We start from the raw sequence: 14,405 nt of genomic DNA on the forward strand, positions 1-14,405 counted from the left end.
TTAATCCTAGTGGTTTGTTATTAGACTTGTTGTCTTTATCTTAGTTGTTTAAATTATCTTATGAGTGTTATTAGTTTTGAATTCAAATTAGAATTTCCTTATCTTTGTTTAATTTGTAATTCTATAAATTGTTAGCCCATTGAAAAAAATTGAAGAAGAAAATAATTCAAGTTTCTCCCTAATATCTTTTTTTTTTTTGTATAAGTATGAAAGATAACAAAGCAAACAAACTACTCAAGGACTGGGTTCTCTACACCCAAACAGTCATCTAATAGCAATTTACTACATACAACAGGAGGATTTCTATACCAAACTACGTTCCAGTCCAATTCAGAAGCATGACCAGCCATCCAATCGGCAACTTTATTCCCTTCTCTGTGAGTGTAGGATATTCCACCTTCCAGTTCCTCTCAAGAGCTTTCTTATTTCTGATTATCAACATATGACAAGGATGAAACTCAGTGCAACCATCCTGAGCAATCTTCAAAGCTTCCATGGAATCTGTCTCCAGAATCACCTGTTGGTAGCCCATTTCCCAAGCCCATTCCAATCCAATAACCATACCCCAAACCTCAGCCAACAGCACATTCCCACAACCAATCCTTTTTGAGAATCCAGCAATCCATTTCCCAGCATAGTTTCTAATTACACCCCCACAACTAGTTGAAACTCCTTTGTTACGACATTCTCCATCCGAATTGATTTTGATCCAATTAGGAGATGGATGTTTCCAATGACTACTTACCTCTTTCCTCTTTTCAGGAAGGAGACCAGCTTTCAACAGCATGTTGTCAGCCACCAATACATCCTGAACAAATTTCGAAGTTTGATAAACCATATCTATAGGCTGTTTCCTAGAATCATTAAAGATAAAGCTATTTCTTTCCTGCCATATTAACCAGCACATGACACCAAAGAATCTCCTCCAATCCATATTGGTTTTCTTCCTGCTTAAATTTTCTTCTATCCACTCTTTAAATCCACCAGTGTTGGGGTATCTAACATTTCTTCCCTTACAGCAAATCCTCCAAATTTGTTGGGTCCAACCACACTCTCTGAATATATGATTACAATCCTCCATAGGGGAATTGCATCTACTGCATCTGGCATCACCACATAAGCTCATTTTATTTCTTCTTTCATTTGTGAGTAAGTTCCCACCAATCAATAACCAGAGAAAAGCTTTAATCCTTTGGGGTCCCTCCCAATCCCAAGCTAGATACCACTTGTTACAATCATTTCTAGTCAGAGGAGAAATTAAAAACTCATAGGCTGATTTCACTGTGAACATACCTGTTGAGGAGTGGTTCCACATTACCAAGTCAGGACCATTAGCATCAGAGGGAGGATGAACATTTTCGATGATTCTGATGACCTCATCTTCAAGAAATTTGTCAAATTTAGACCATTGCCAGCTTCCCTCTTGATTCAAACAGTCAGCCACCAACCACTCTTTATCACCATCTGGAACTGGTTTTATCACCCCATCAATCAGCCTTCCCACACCTGGAACCCATCTATCCTACCGAAACTTTGCATTGCACCCATTACCAATACATATCCTTGACCCATTCTGAACACAGCTCCAGATTTTATAAATTCCCTTCTAAGTACTGGATCCATTCCTATCTTCTTTCAGAACAGGCATAAGGTCACTGCTCACCTTATATTTGCTTCGAAGGATTCTAGCCAATAAAGTATCTTTATTAGTCAACATTCCATAACCAATTTTCATGGAGAAGGCTTTGTTCACTATTCTTTGGTCTCTTAATCCTAGCCCTCCTTCCTCCTTGGCTCTACAAACACTGCTCCAGTTAACCAAGTGAATCTTCTTTTTATCAGAATTTGAGCCCCAAATAAACTTCCTAGTCACCTTCTCCACCTCTTTACAGACATTCACAGGAATGATGGTGGACTGCATTGTATAAGCTGGGAGGGCCTCCAATACATATTTTGCCAATGTGATTCTTCCAGCCAAAGAGAGAGAAAATTGATTCCATGAAGACATCCTACTATGCACCCTTTCCATTACATTAATGACAGATTTCCTAGAGGCTCTTTTATGACTCAGATTTACCCCAAGGTACTTGCCCAAATCATTAGTAATCCCCACTCCAAGCTTTTCACCAATCTCATTAGCTCTAGTCACACCCACATTTATTGAAAACATAACTCTTGATTTATTTTCACTGATTTTCTGCCCTGATGCAGCAGAGAAAATTGTCAACACCTGGTTGATGATAAAAGCTTGTTCCACAGTTGCCTCTGCACATAGTATGATGTCATCTGCAAAAAACAAATAGGATAAAGGGGAGCCCTCTTATTCAGGAAAACAAGCTTCCAAGCCTTAGAGTCCACAGCTAGTTGAATTAAGTGGGCTAGTCTCTCAACAGATAACACAAAGAGATAAGGAGATAATGGATCTCCCTGTCTAATACCCCTCTTTGGTTCAAATCCCTGGTTAAACCTCCGTTCCACAACAGGTTAATTTGGTAGTAGATATACAATTGCAAATAAGATCAATGAGACTGTTGGTGATACCTATATCCTCCAAAGTCTCCTTGATAAAACTCCAGCTAAGCCTATCATAGGCCTTCTCCAAATTCACTTTCATCACCATCCACCCCTTATTCCCTTTTTTTCTTTCTCATGGAATGGACCACTTCCTGAGCTATGATGATATTATCAACACTTTGTCTCCCTTGTATAAAACTGCACTGATTAGGAGCCACCATCCTAGGCATAAATTCCTTAAGCCTCTCAGTTATTATCTTTGTAACAGTCTTGTAAACTACATTACAAAGACTTATAGGTCTAAAGTCCTTCATATCCTCTGGACTCTCTTTCTTAGGAATAAGGCACACCAGTGTTTTATTGACCTCCTCCACTTTCTTCGGGTCCAGAAAAATCTCAGAAATCAATTTACAAACAGAATTTCCCACTATATTCCAATGAGATTGGAAGAAGACTGTCTGTAACCCATCAGGCCCAAGAGCTTTAAACTTTCCCATTTTGAAAATAGTCTTTCGGATCTCTTCATGAGAGGGAATTCTGGACATAACTTTTTTCTCTTTATTGCTTAGACCAGGGAAGAAGACTTTCACAGGATATTCTTCTAGCTCCTCCTCATCAGCAGTAAACAGATTTTCAAAATACTTTACAGCCATATTGATTAGGTCTTCTTTATCAGCTACCCAGTCTCCATTATCATTTCTAAGAGCAACAATTCTGTTGTGCCTCCTCCTTGCCACTGTAGATGAATGAAAAAATCTAGTATTCTTGTCACCATACTTCAGCCAATGACACCTGGATCTTTGAAACCATGCTAACTCCTCCCTCACAAGAATCTCCCGAAGTTCTATCCATAAGCTTCTTTGAAGAATCTCCATACTATGGTCATACCATCCAGATTGATAACTGTCAATGCCACTAAGTCTGGCATAAATTTTATTTTTCTTTTTGATATTCTGCCTATAAACATTATGATGCCACTCTCTTGCCTTCATTTCAAACCTACTCCTAGCATGATTCCAATCAGGTTGGTTGCTCCAGTTGTCCTTCACCACTTCCTCAAAGCCTTCCATTGTGATCCAGGAAGCCAGAAATCTAAATGGTTTATCCTTATCTTCCATCTTGTTAACCTAATCCTGAATTAATAGGATAGGTCTATGATCTGAGTTAAAATAGGGCAGATGAGATAGGATGCTATTAGGCCAGCTTAGATTCCAAGCCTCATTCGAACAAGCTCTATCCAGTCTTTCTTGGAGTTTATCCCTCTTCCATGTATAATATGGACCTTTGAAACCAATGTCACTGATACCACAGCTAGATAAGCACCTCTGCAAATCAATTAGGCTATTCCAGCAGACCTCTTTACCCCCAATCTTTTCAGAAGCATTCAATACTGAATTGAAGTCTCCTAAAACCATCCAAGGGCCAACAATCTCCTGAGCAATGTTCTCCAGGTTCAACCACAAAGTTTGTCTCTCCAATCTTCTTGGACTACCATAAACAAAAGTGATAAACTCAGATTTCATCTCCTCCAAATAGAACACCTTAGTATGGATATATTGATGATGAGCATCAATGATCTCCACCTTCACCTTATTCTCATCCTAGAGTAACCAGATACCCCCAGAGAATCCAACTGCATCCTTTTTGAAACTTTTAGAAAAGCCAAGCTTCTTTATTATTCTGTCCCCTCTACTTCCACTAATTTTAGTTTTCAACAAAGCCAAAATACTAAAATTGAACCTATATTTCATATCTCTAACTAAGGCAGGGAACTCCTTTTTCTCCACTCCTCTACAATTTCAAGAGCAAATAAACATAACTTTATTTAAAGATGGGGCCCACACCACCCCTTTAAAGGTTATTCAGAGTCCTAGAACCCCTTAGGGTGTTAGAATTTAACTCATGTACCTGCTGCTCCTGGTCCATAGTGGCATCATTTAACACAACAGACACATCCACTCCTTTACCCTTGATCTTGGCCTGATCTGTCTCTTCCACTGGACTACCACATCCAACAGACAAGTCTTTAATTCTGCTTCTCTGTTTGCCCCCTGATTCAGGACCTCCCACCATAGCATTAGGAGGGAGATTCTCCATTTCACCCTTTTTATGACCATAAGGCGCTCCTTTATTATTTTTCACTCCACTAGTTCCACTTTTACCTCTGCTCTCCTTTAAAACACCTTTCTTCTGTCTGCCAGTTTCCAGCCTATTAACCTTTAGAGAAGGACAAGGACTAGAGGTTTCAGAATTACCTCCTTTATTAGCTCTACTTCCCTCTTTAATCTCAGCATCCCTACTAGGATCATCAATAGGCTTCTTGGCAAGGTTAGCCTCTTCCTTAGTTTCAACCGTAGGTAGATTCGGAACAAAAGTCATAGCCTCTCCCATAGTGATATCCACTTTTACTATCACATGTTTCACCATGTCAACCACAACACCCTCTTCCTCACCATTAACCTTCTTCATTGGAACAGCTTTGGCTTTACCCCCTCTCTTTATTCTCTGAATAACCATCCAGTTGCCGAAAGCTTCCTCCTCCTTATGTTTCTCCCTAGCAATTCCAGCTGATTTTTCTTCCATTGGTTTCTGGCTTCCTGAATCTGTCCCCCTTTGTTTACCCTGATCCCTAATCTGGTTGTCCACACACTAGTCCTTTTTGTGTCCATACATGCCACACTTAAAGCATATTAAATGCAAGCCTTTATAGCCCACTTGAAACACTCTATCTCCAATTTTAAACTTCAACAAGAAGCTTCTTCTTAAATCCACCTCCACACAAATTCGAGCAAACTTTGCTCTCTCTGTAATGACATAATCTCCTAGCTCATTCCTGCGAAGGGAATTCCTATCTACTTAAGAGTCCTTCCAAACAGGTTACCAATTTTCCATAGGTAGTGAGCCGTATAGAATTCAATAGGAAGCCCAGGTACCCGTATCCATACCGCCAGTTTTGTTAAACCCCTCATCATAAGGATCAAAAATAGGACGCCATCTCTGGACCACAACATAGTGATCAGCCACGATCCATGGTTCAGCCACGATCCACGATCCTCCAGCACATGCAAATAATCCCCCTCATCATGGAATCTCAGAAGAAGATAGCCATTATCCAGATCTATCAACTTATAGGTCGAGACCAGATTCCATAACCTCTGTAGCCTTGCCATTAGGAACCGAGCCCCAATCCTTTTCCCCAATAGTTTGATAATTAGGGCCTTCCTCCATTGTTTACAGTCTTCCTTATGTTGGCTTTTAGAAAATTGGAGTGATGGACACAGTGGATCATCCTCAACATCTTGGACCAGATCCTCCTCACCTCCATCTTCCTCTTCTTCCCTTCGTTGGATCGCTCTCCAGTCGTCCTCCTCGCTCTCTGAGTTATTACCTCCACCATTTAACCTGATTAGCTTGTCTCTGTATGAGACAAACTTCTTCCCAGGCACCTCTTGCATGAGCACCACTTTCTTAAGGACGATGGATTTGGTGCCCTCACTATCACCAACTTCATGCTTTTCCAGCATTTCATCATCAATGGTCTCATCAACTATCGCCTCACCTTTAGGCTTCTTCATGCTTCTTTGGATCAGATCTTCTTCCTCCGCCGTTCGCTCACGCACTCCACGCATGCCATCGTCCTCCGATTCCAGCTCAGACTCTCCTTTCTCTCTATCTCTAGAAGTCAGTTTGTTATCCCAAGACACTGTTTTGCGTGTTTTAGTACTACTCCTCTCCCTAATATCTCTTTATCCTTATAATTCTCTCTCTTTAATTTCTCTATCTCCAATCTTTTCTTTTTATATTTTAAAGTTTATTCTCTTCATTGGTGCTTTCATTCACGGTCTCAACCTCCATTGTTGCACATTTTCCCCTTTGTATTCCTCTCCGTATTCGGTTCTCAATTTCCAACCTCCTAGTCAGAGTCGTGATGCAGCCATTATCAACCATCTTAAAGCTAGAATTCTTGCCATAATTGACCGCATGGAGATAAATTTCAAGCGCTTAAATGACCGTCTTCGTGAACAACAACAACACTTATGCGCGAGCAAGAGCGTGTGCAACGCCTTAGTATGTCGAGGATGCAGAAGGAAACCATTGCCCTCGTTGGAACCATGATCGAAGAATCATAATTAGAATCTGAAGCAGATCAAGAAGATCGAAAGGCTAACCAATCGCATTCAGAAAATGAGTCCTATGTTATTGTTGCTCCAACAACGAGAACAATGTTTGTCCAACCACATTCTAAATATAAGATAATCATCGTGCTCTGTATGTAAGCATACCCCTGCCAAGCTACGATGTAGTACGTGTGGTGCGAAGCAGCGACACAACTGCTATATGACTATAATATCTTTTGCCTTGGGTGGCAAGTGGGGACACAAAGTTGCGAGATCATTTGTTCCAAAAATTGGTTATGTTGAGTCCCAGTGGCGGAGCCATGTCCAGGCTGGGTGTGGTATTTGTGGGACTAAATTCTAACAAATTATATTTATTGTATATAATTATATAATTAATTATAGTTTGGTCCGGTTAAAATTATAATTTGGCCCGGGCTACAATTTGTAATTTGGCCCTATCTAAAACTTAAAATGTTTTTGGAGAAAGATTTGAGTAAATTGTATTAGGTTATGTGTTCAATTTTCACTTATATATAATTTTTTTTTAGTAAAATTAAACAATATCTAATATAAAATTATAACTCTTCTTAATGCGATATGCTCAGGTACTCTGTATTTAATATAATTTAAATATATTATAATTAACTAACTAAAATTTAAAAAAATAAATACATTTATAATTTTTTGGCCCGGGTTCAGATTAAATCCCGGCACCGCCACGGCTGAGTCCCATGAAGAATTTTAATTGATTGGTGATGTCAACACAGTAACAAGGAAGACATGACTTTTCTTCTCTGATCCCGGTGGAAACCAACCTCAACCTCAACGATGGGGTTGTTTTGAAGGGCGATGGAATGTAGCAATCAAGAATTATCCTTATTTTCTGTTCTATAAATTGTGAGCTCATTGAACATAATAAAAAAGAAGAAAATAAGTTTCTCGCTAATATGTCTCTCTATCCTTCTAATTCTCTCTCTTTAATCTCTCTATCTCCAATCTCTTCTTTTGATATTTTTAAAATTGTTCCCTTCATATACACCACCTCCTTTGACAATCGCTGCCAACGTATGTGGAAGTACCCCCAATATCAACCACTAGAGAAAGTTTATCAACCATACCTCGTTCAGTCCCTCCAATATAAAAAGAGCAAGCTGTCTAATGACTTACCCATCCAGAAGAAAATTTTAAGGTTTGATGAATGACTCATGGGAAATACTTTTCTCATGTCGTTGAAGATATCTATCTTATGTCAATACACTCATCGAAATTTGTGTCAATTTTTTTCTTTTTTTATTTTGTTTTAAATTATAGATTCCACATATTTATCTCACACACATAAGAGAACTATATCAAACAACTTGAGATCAATAAACCCCTGACCCTGACTTATATAGAGAAACTACTAACTTTGAAACAACCAAAATGCTTATTCAATTGCGGCTAAATCTTTGTTGGGCTACATGAAAAAAGTGCTACATGAAAAAAGTAGGAACACGTGAGTTTGATGGAAAAGACAATCTATATATACTGTTCTTAAATTTCTTTTGGATGGTGCGTTTGGATAGCTGTCTTGACTTTTTAAAGTTTTACATTTTTCACCAAATCAACACCATTAACAGTGTACTTCCATATGCTAATACAATAAAAACGGAAGGACAATAAAAGTGATTATTGCCTAAATTATTATGTCATATAGTAATATTTCTATGAAAGTGCAGGGAGCAGCACAACTTTAATAATATATGAATTATAAAATAATACATAAATTAAATATTTTTGTTCATGATTTATTAACTTGAAATGACATGAATATTTTGTTAGAATTTAATTTTAAATTAATTATTTTTAGGAATAAAAAATTTGATTTTGAAAATATATATTATTTTGTCATCAAATGAATGTATCATTTTGCTACTGAACGTACGTCGTTCAAATCATAACCTTATATTTTTTATAAATAACTGCAGAATCATAATTTTTGGATACTAGTTTTTCCTATTGACTTTTGTATATTTTTTGCATTTGCATCTTTTGATTTTAGTACGATTGATCAAATGTAGATTGATGTGACTGTTTTATGTACAAGAGTCATCTTAAGAATAAAGATAATACAAGATAATTCATTGTATTCTGGAAATTGTCTTAAGGACAGCATATATTGGGTTCAAAAAATTTGTTGGTGTATTTATATATTTTCGTAAAGCATGCTTTGATATTATTGTATGATTCAATTTTTTTGTATATATTTTATAGAAGGGGTTTATATTTCTTATTCCAAAGAAGAATAACCTTCTCATATTACAGATATATTAAATGACGGAGTTTACTTCAATTTTTTTTTTCTCACTTCTTCCCTTTCTTTCTCTCCTAATTATTGTGTCAACTGCAAAATAATAACTTCTCTCCTAACAAAAGAAGTTGTTATCCCTTTATAGAATCGCATGTATTGTTGAAGTGATATTTTTTTTACACTTATTTTTCTATAACATTTTCATTATACACTTAAAAGTAGTAAAAAAAAAAAAAAAAGTGGATTGTCCGTTAATGATGATATGGCTTTAAAAGAATTTGGAATTTTTTCCCCAAAAAATTGTTTATTATGGAAGATGCCTGGCAGGTTCCTCTTTCACGAGACTCAGTCAGCGATTCCTCGCCTACCAACACAAACAAATCTTATATTTGACGTGTGACACTGAAATGATGACGTCATCATGACACAGCAGCCGTCTCGGGCACTGCTTCCACGAAGTGGTAAACACGCATGATACGGATACCTTTCAAACGACGCCGTTAAGTTCAATTAGCCAAGACTTCTAGAAGCACGAGCCTCAACATGACAGTCAAAACTCAAAGTTTAATAATTTTTATGCAGTTATAGAATTAATATTACTGATAATCTTCCAGATAAATTTAAAAAAATCAATATTATTAAGATTAAACTTAACTTATGATTACTATTTTCCCTATATTAACTAACTTTAGTTGTTTCAAAATAATAATCTGACCGTTAATAAAAAAGTTAAAGAGTTTAAGAAAGAAGTTCTGAAAACAAAAAAGAATGAAGTTCATTTTGTTATTCTATTAAAAACATGATATTGATACAAAAAAATAAATAAAAAATTCAATAAATTATAATTGTCAAATTGATAAAAATAAATGGTTAAGATTTGGTTGTAAGAGGTTGTAAGCGAAAAGAAGTTAACCCCCTCTATTTTTATAAATAAAAACTTATGACTTTTAATAAAATATTATAATTTTTATTTAAACCTATAGTTTTTAAAGACCTTGTAAATTTTTTACATAAACACGTAAAATTTTTTATTTATTTTGCATAAGAAGGATAATTATTTTTAATATAAATTTTGTATTTTGTATTTATTAGTTTATTACTTTTTTCTTTTCATCATATTATTTTTATCTCCCAATGTCATTTACGTCCTTTTCTTTCGATTTTCCCGCTCACAATCTAAAATATTGTATACAAACAATTACAAAGGCTATTCAAAATTATGAAATCATGAAGAAAAGTTGTATAGTTAATTTCAGAGAATTAAGAAATTTCCAAAAAAGAGCATGAAAATAATTTTCTTAGGAAAAGATTATTGAAAACAAATAAGATGGAAGATAAAGATGGCTGCCATGGGAAAATCAAAGGCCACAGCCTCCCATTATTAAAAGAAAACGCTCAAAATACTATGGAGGGAAATTAAATTAAATTTAGGACAAGCTTAATAATGTAAAAACAATGGCTGGTTGGCCGTTTTTTATCCCTTTTTTAAAATTAATTTATTATTTTGTTTATTTTCTCAAATTATATATTAATTTGTCACACTTCTTAAAGTATATACCAATTTGCTTCTATTAGATCAAAATTTGACCAAACCACTAAAACAATGAACTTTAGCCATGCTCAAAACCGTAGGTGGATATATAAATATATATATAAAACATTTGTTTGAAAAACAATATTTGGTGATATATTATAATTAACAACTTTTTTCATATTATAGATTTCTATAAATTATAAAAGCACGTTTGTTTCTCAATAATTTTTTATTATGAGATGTAATATTTACAACTTATATGTATATAGATTACATTCATCAATCAATTAGTATTTATTTTGCACAAAGAATTTGTATATATATGACTTATTACTGTTGTCCGTGATTTAAGATTTTAATTATCTCCACTATTATTAAAAAAATTAAATTTATTTTAAATTTGTTCCTACTTATTTTTCCTAAACATAAGATTTTATAAGTTATTTTCAATTACTATCTTAAGTGTTGCTTTATTTTTACCGATTTATTCTTAAATGGAATCAATATATTGTACAACAATTTAAGATTAATTTAAACAAAATATAATTTTATTAATTTCATATTTTTTAATTTTTTGGCAATTGAATGTCATTTTTTTACAGAATTTTTTAGCCAAATAAGTATAATGCCTCTTATAATTAAAAAATATAAATTCTATACTTGGCTAAATTTATTTTGTAAAAAGTTGATAATTTTTTTAAAAATATGAATTTAATAAGGATATATTATTGAGAAACAAACATGCTTTTTTAAAATATATGTTCAATATATATCTTCATTTATATTAGCCACGATTTTTCTCAAGCTAGCTACAATTTTAAATGTGGCTAAAAATTAGTGTTTTAGTGATTTGTTCAAACAGAGACAAACTGATATATAATTTAAGAAAATAAACAGGGTTATCAAACCCAGTTTGAACCGGCTGGGTTGACCCGAAACTAGTGAACCCTGACCAGTTCGAGTCAAGTATTAACCGATCATCTGACCATGTATCAAACACGATGCCCGTCGAGTCATAAAAGTTGGTGGATCATAAAAATTGACAGGTCATGCATTTAAAAAAAATGAAAACCAAAGTTATCTCGTCTTGTTTTAAAAATTTGTGGAACTCCTTTCAATTTTTTTTTAGTTTTGTTTTCTAGTAGTATACTCTCCTATAATGACCTTAAATTTCAGTTTCAAAGATTGAAGCAATTTGCAGAATAGTAAATTAAGAGAATGTAACATATTGATTCCTTGCAAATCTGTTTTTATGGGAAGAGTTGTTGGTTATTGACTTGTAATTATTAAACATGGTTAGTTGAGGATACTTGTTAGATGAATTATATGTGCATGGTTATCAGAAACTTAAATTTTCTTTTTTCTTTGTTTATTTCTTTTACAATATACTATATATGGTTACCATATACGAATTTTTTATCTTTACAAAAACTATATATGTTCGCAGCCTTACATAACAGTTTTTTACATGTATTCGAGTATTTTTATAGATAAAATATAGGTTTTTATGTACTAACGGTCAAGCTATTCAACCAGTGACTCATCGATTGAACCAATGACTCAATACCTCGGCCGGGTCAATGATCAGACCGAGTCTGATAATATTAAAAATAAATAAAAGAAAGGTAAAACCGGTGTTTTAAAACTCGGATTCGACTTGCGAGTCAAATGGAAACTAGAGGGTGAAGCTGTTCTCTCTTTTAAATCGATTTTTTAAAAATTGGATCAAATATTCCATTTTTGACATTGACTCAAACCCAGCATATGGTAGTGAATAATGTTACCACTTATGACTTATCATTACGCTACCCTCAATTGTAATATTTCACTTTTCGGAAGAGTAGTATATTATCACTTGAGTGGGGATATTCTAACTACCAAAAATTCTTACTACTAACTTACTACTCATCATCACCATTGGATCAAAGAGAGAGAATGTTAAAAAGTTTTTGAAGAGAGAGAAATATTAATCTAATAATGATTAGATAATTAGTAAGTTGGTAGCGAAAAATTTTAATAGTGAGAATATTCCTCCATAAAAATGCATCTTATAATATATTTATTATATAATTTAATATATAATTCAATAACTCACTTACTCATTGTCTTGACTGAGTCAATCACCGTACCAAATTTAAAAATACCAATAAAACGGTTAATCAGCCAAAAACAAGTGAATTTTTATAGTATATAGTATATATTCTCAGGTCATGCGTGATGTCACTTGATGCCGCCAATAGAATCTACTGTTTTCTCCAAATCCGGAATAGGATCTTCATCCATTAGGTTCACACTTTTGACAAAATACTAAATAGAAACCACCACAAAAATGTCTAAAACGAAAAACAAAATAAAAAAAAAAAAAACACACCATAAATACCCAGCACAACAAACATCTTTCTTTCCCTCTTACTCTTACCAAACAAAAATAACCTAAAAGTCCCCTCCCATATTTTTCCATTCTTTCTTCTTCACCCTTCTTCAATGATCATTGGCCATGATCCAAACCATGTCTCGCCCAAATGACTGGCTCCAATTCTATAACCAAAATCTCTCTACTCACACACTTACACCTTCAATTCCTGTCTCTTCAACTGCCACCGCCGCCACTGTTACCCCCACCGAAGCCACAACTACCACCGCCACCACCAGCCAGATGCTGAATTCAAGCTCATCAGCATCCACCCATTTGAGCCCGGAAGGCCGTGTCTCAAAGGCCACACGGCGGCGATCCCGGGCTTCACGGCGAACTCCCACCACTTTGCTCAACACAGACACCACAAATTTTCGTGCCATGGTGCAACAATTCACTGGAGGTCCAAGTGCACCCTTTGCACCGACTCCATCATCATTAATATCATCATCACAACAACAAGGTTTACAAAACCTCATGGGTTTTGGGTTTGCCCCACGTCAAAACCCTCCTTTTAACCCAACTACACTCATGGTGTCACCTCCTAGGTACCATCTACAACAACAACAACAACAACAACATCTATATCCGCTGCAAAACCAACAACAATACATGTATAGTAGCACCATACAAGGTGGAGACAACATGTTTTTCCAGAGACTAAGCAACGCAAGACCTACAAACAATGTTGTCACTGATCATGATGAGGTTTTGATGGATCATGAACAAGAAGGACGTTTCTTCCCAAACACTTCTTCTTCTTGATTTTGATGATGATATGGAGAAAAGAAACCACCCCATCAAAGTCCTTCTCCGATAGGAACACGGATAGAAGTTTTCTTTGGTCCGCATGGTGAGGCCTGATAGTGACGTAAAGCAGACAAATTAGGTGCTAACTTGGGGAGAATTGTTGACCAACCAATGTAAAATATAGTTTTATAGTACACTATCTTCTTTTAGGTCTTATTTTATTATTATATTAATATTTTCTTTTCTTTTTTTCTTTTTAAATAATTATTGGGCTTTTCTTTGGTGGAATTGGGCTATGCTTCTAGATCCTTGGTTGGCGTTGCCAACACTTTTGTTTATTAATAATTACTTTGTTATTTATTTATGTGACTTTCAAGGTCATTGATTTGTGTGCTTGTTTCTTTCTTTTTCTTTTTTATTTATATATATTTCTTTAATTTAGAAAAAAAATTTAAGGTGCCACTAATCTTACTCCGAGAATAGTAGTCACAATATTTTATTTGATGACAATATTACTTGGGACCCCTTTTTAAAGGAGTATTGGCCCAATGAAAAGTCATTGTTACTGGATCAAAGAAAAGTTATATGATTGTTGGATGTGGTATGTAGGTTGCTATTTGCAAGCTAGCCTAACCAAATCCCACTAGCATATAACAAAATATCATGACATCGCAAGGAGTGCTAAACTTTCACAAAATATTTTACGTAAGTTGACTTGGTTTTTCTTGCTGTAGCATCCATGTAATTTATGATGGGTATGTTATGTAGATTATAGAGCAGCCCTCA

At 35.0% G+C, this 14,405-nt stretch overlaps 3 protein-coding genes across 3 annotated transcripts; 1 reads left to right on the forward strand and 2 right to left on the reverse strand.

Moving 5' to 3' along the window:
• Positions 1-313: 313 nt before the first annotated feature.
• Positions 314-2,614, reverse strand: LOC133313907 (uncharacterized). The gene is made up of 5 exons (XM_061515319.1): positions 2,542-2,614; positions 1,615-2,286; positions 1,294-1,506; positions 985-1,103; positions 314-886 (listed from the first exon to the last, which is right to left on the reverse strand). The coding sequence occupies exons 1-5, from the start codon at positions 2,612-2,614 to the stop codon at positions 314-316; spliced, it is 1,650 nt and encodes a 549-aa protein (XP_061371303.1).
• A 13-nt stretch (positions 2,615-2,627) lies between these two features.
• Positions 2,628-3,632, reverse strand: LOC133313908 (uncharacterized). The gene has a single exon (XM_061515320.1). It carries the CDS (start codon positions 3,630-3,632, stop codon positions 2,628-2,630), a length of 1,005 nt encoding a protein of 334 aa, XP_061371304.1.
• A 9,294-nt stretch (positions 3,633-12,926) lies between these two features.
• On the forward strand, positions 12,927-13,921 carry LOC133313917 (uncharacterized). Its single transcript, XM_061515332.1, has one exon. It carries the CDS (start codon positions 12,954-12,956, stop codon positions 13,632-13,634), a length of 681 nt encoding a protein of 226 aa, XP_061371316.1. The 5' UTR covers positions 12,927-12,953; the 3' UTR covers positions 13,635-13,921.
• The last annotated feature ends 484 nt before the right edge of the window (positions 13,922-14,405 follow it).

This window comes from Gastrolobium bilobum, unplaced genomic scaffold (assembly GCF_033153095.1).
Source record: "Gastrolobium bilobum isolate Gb01-03AN ecotype WA unplaced genomic scaffold, APGP_CSIRO_Gbil_v1 utg3533, whole genome shotgun sequence".
Lineage (NCBI taxonomy): Eukaryota > Viridiplantae > Streptophyta > Magnoliopsida > Fabales > Fabaceae > Gastrolobium > Gastrolobium bilobum.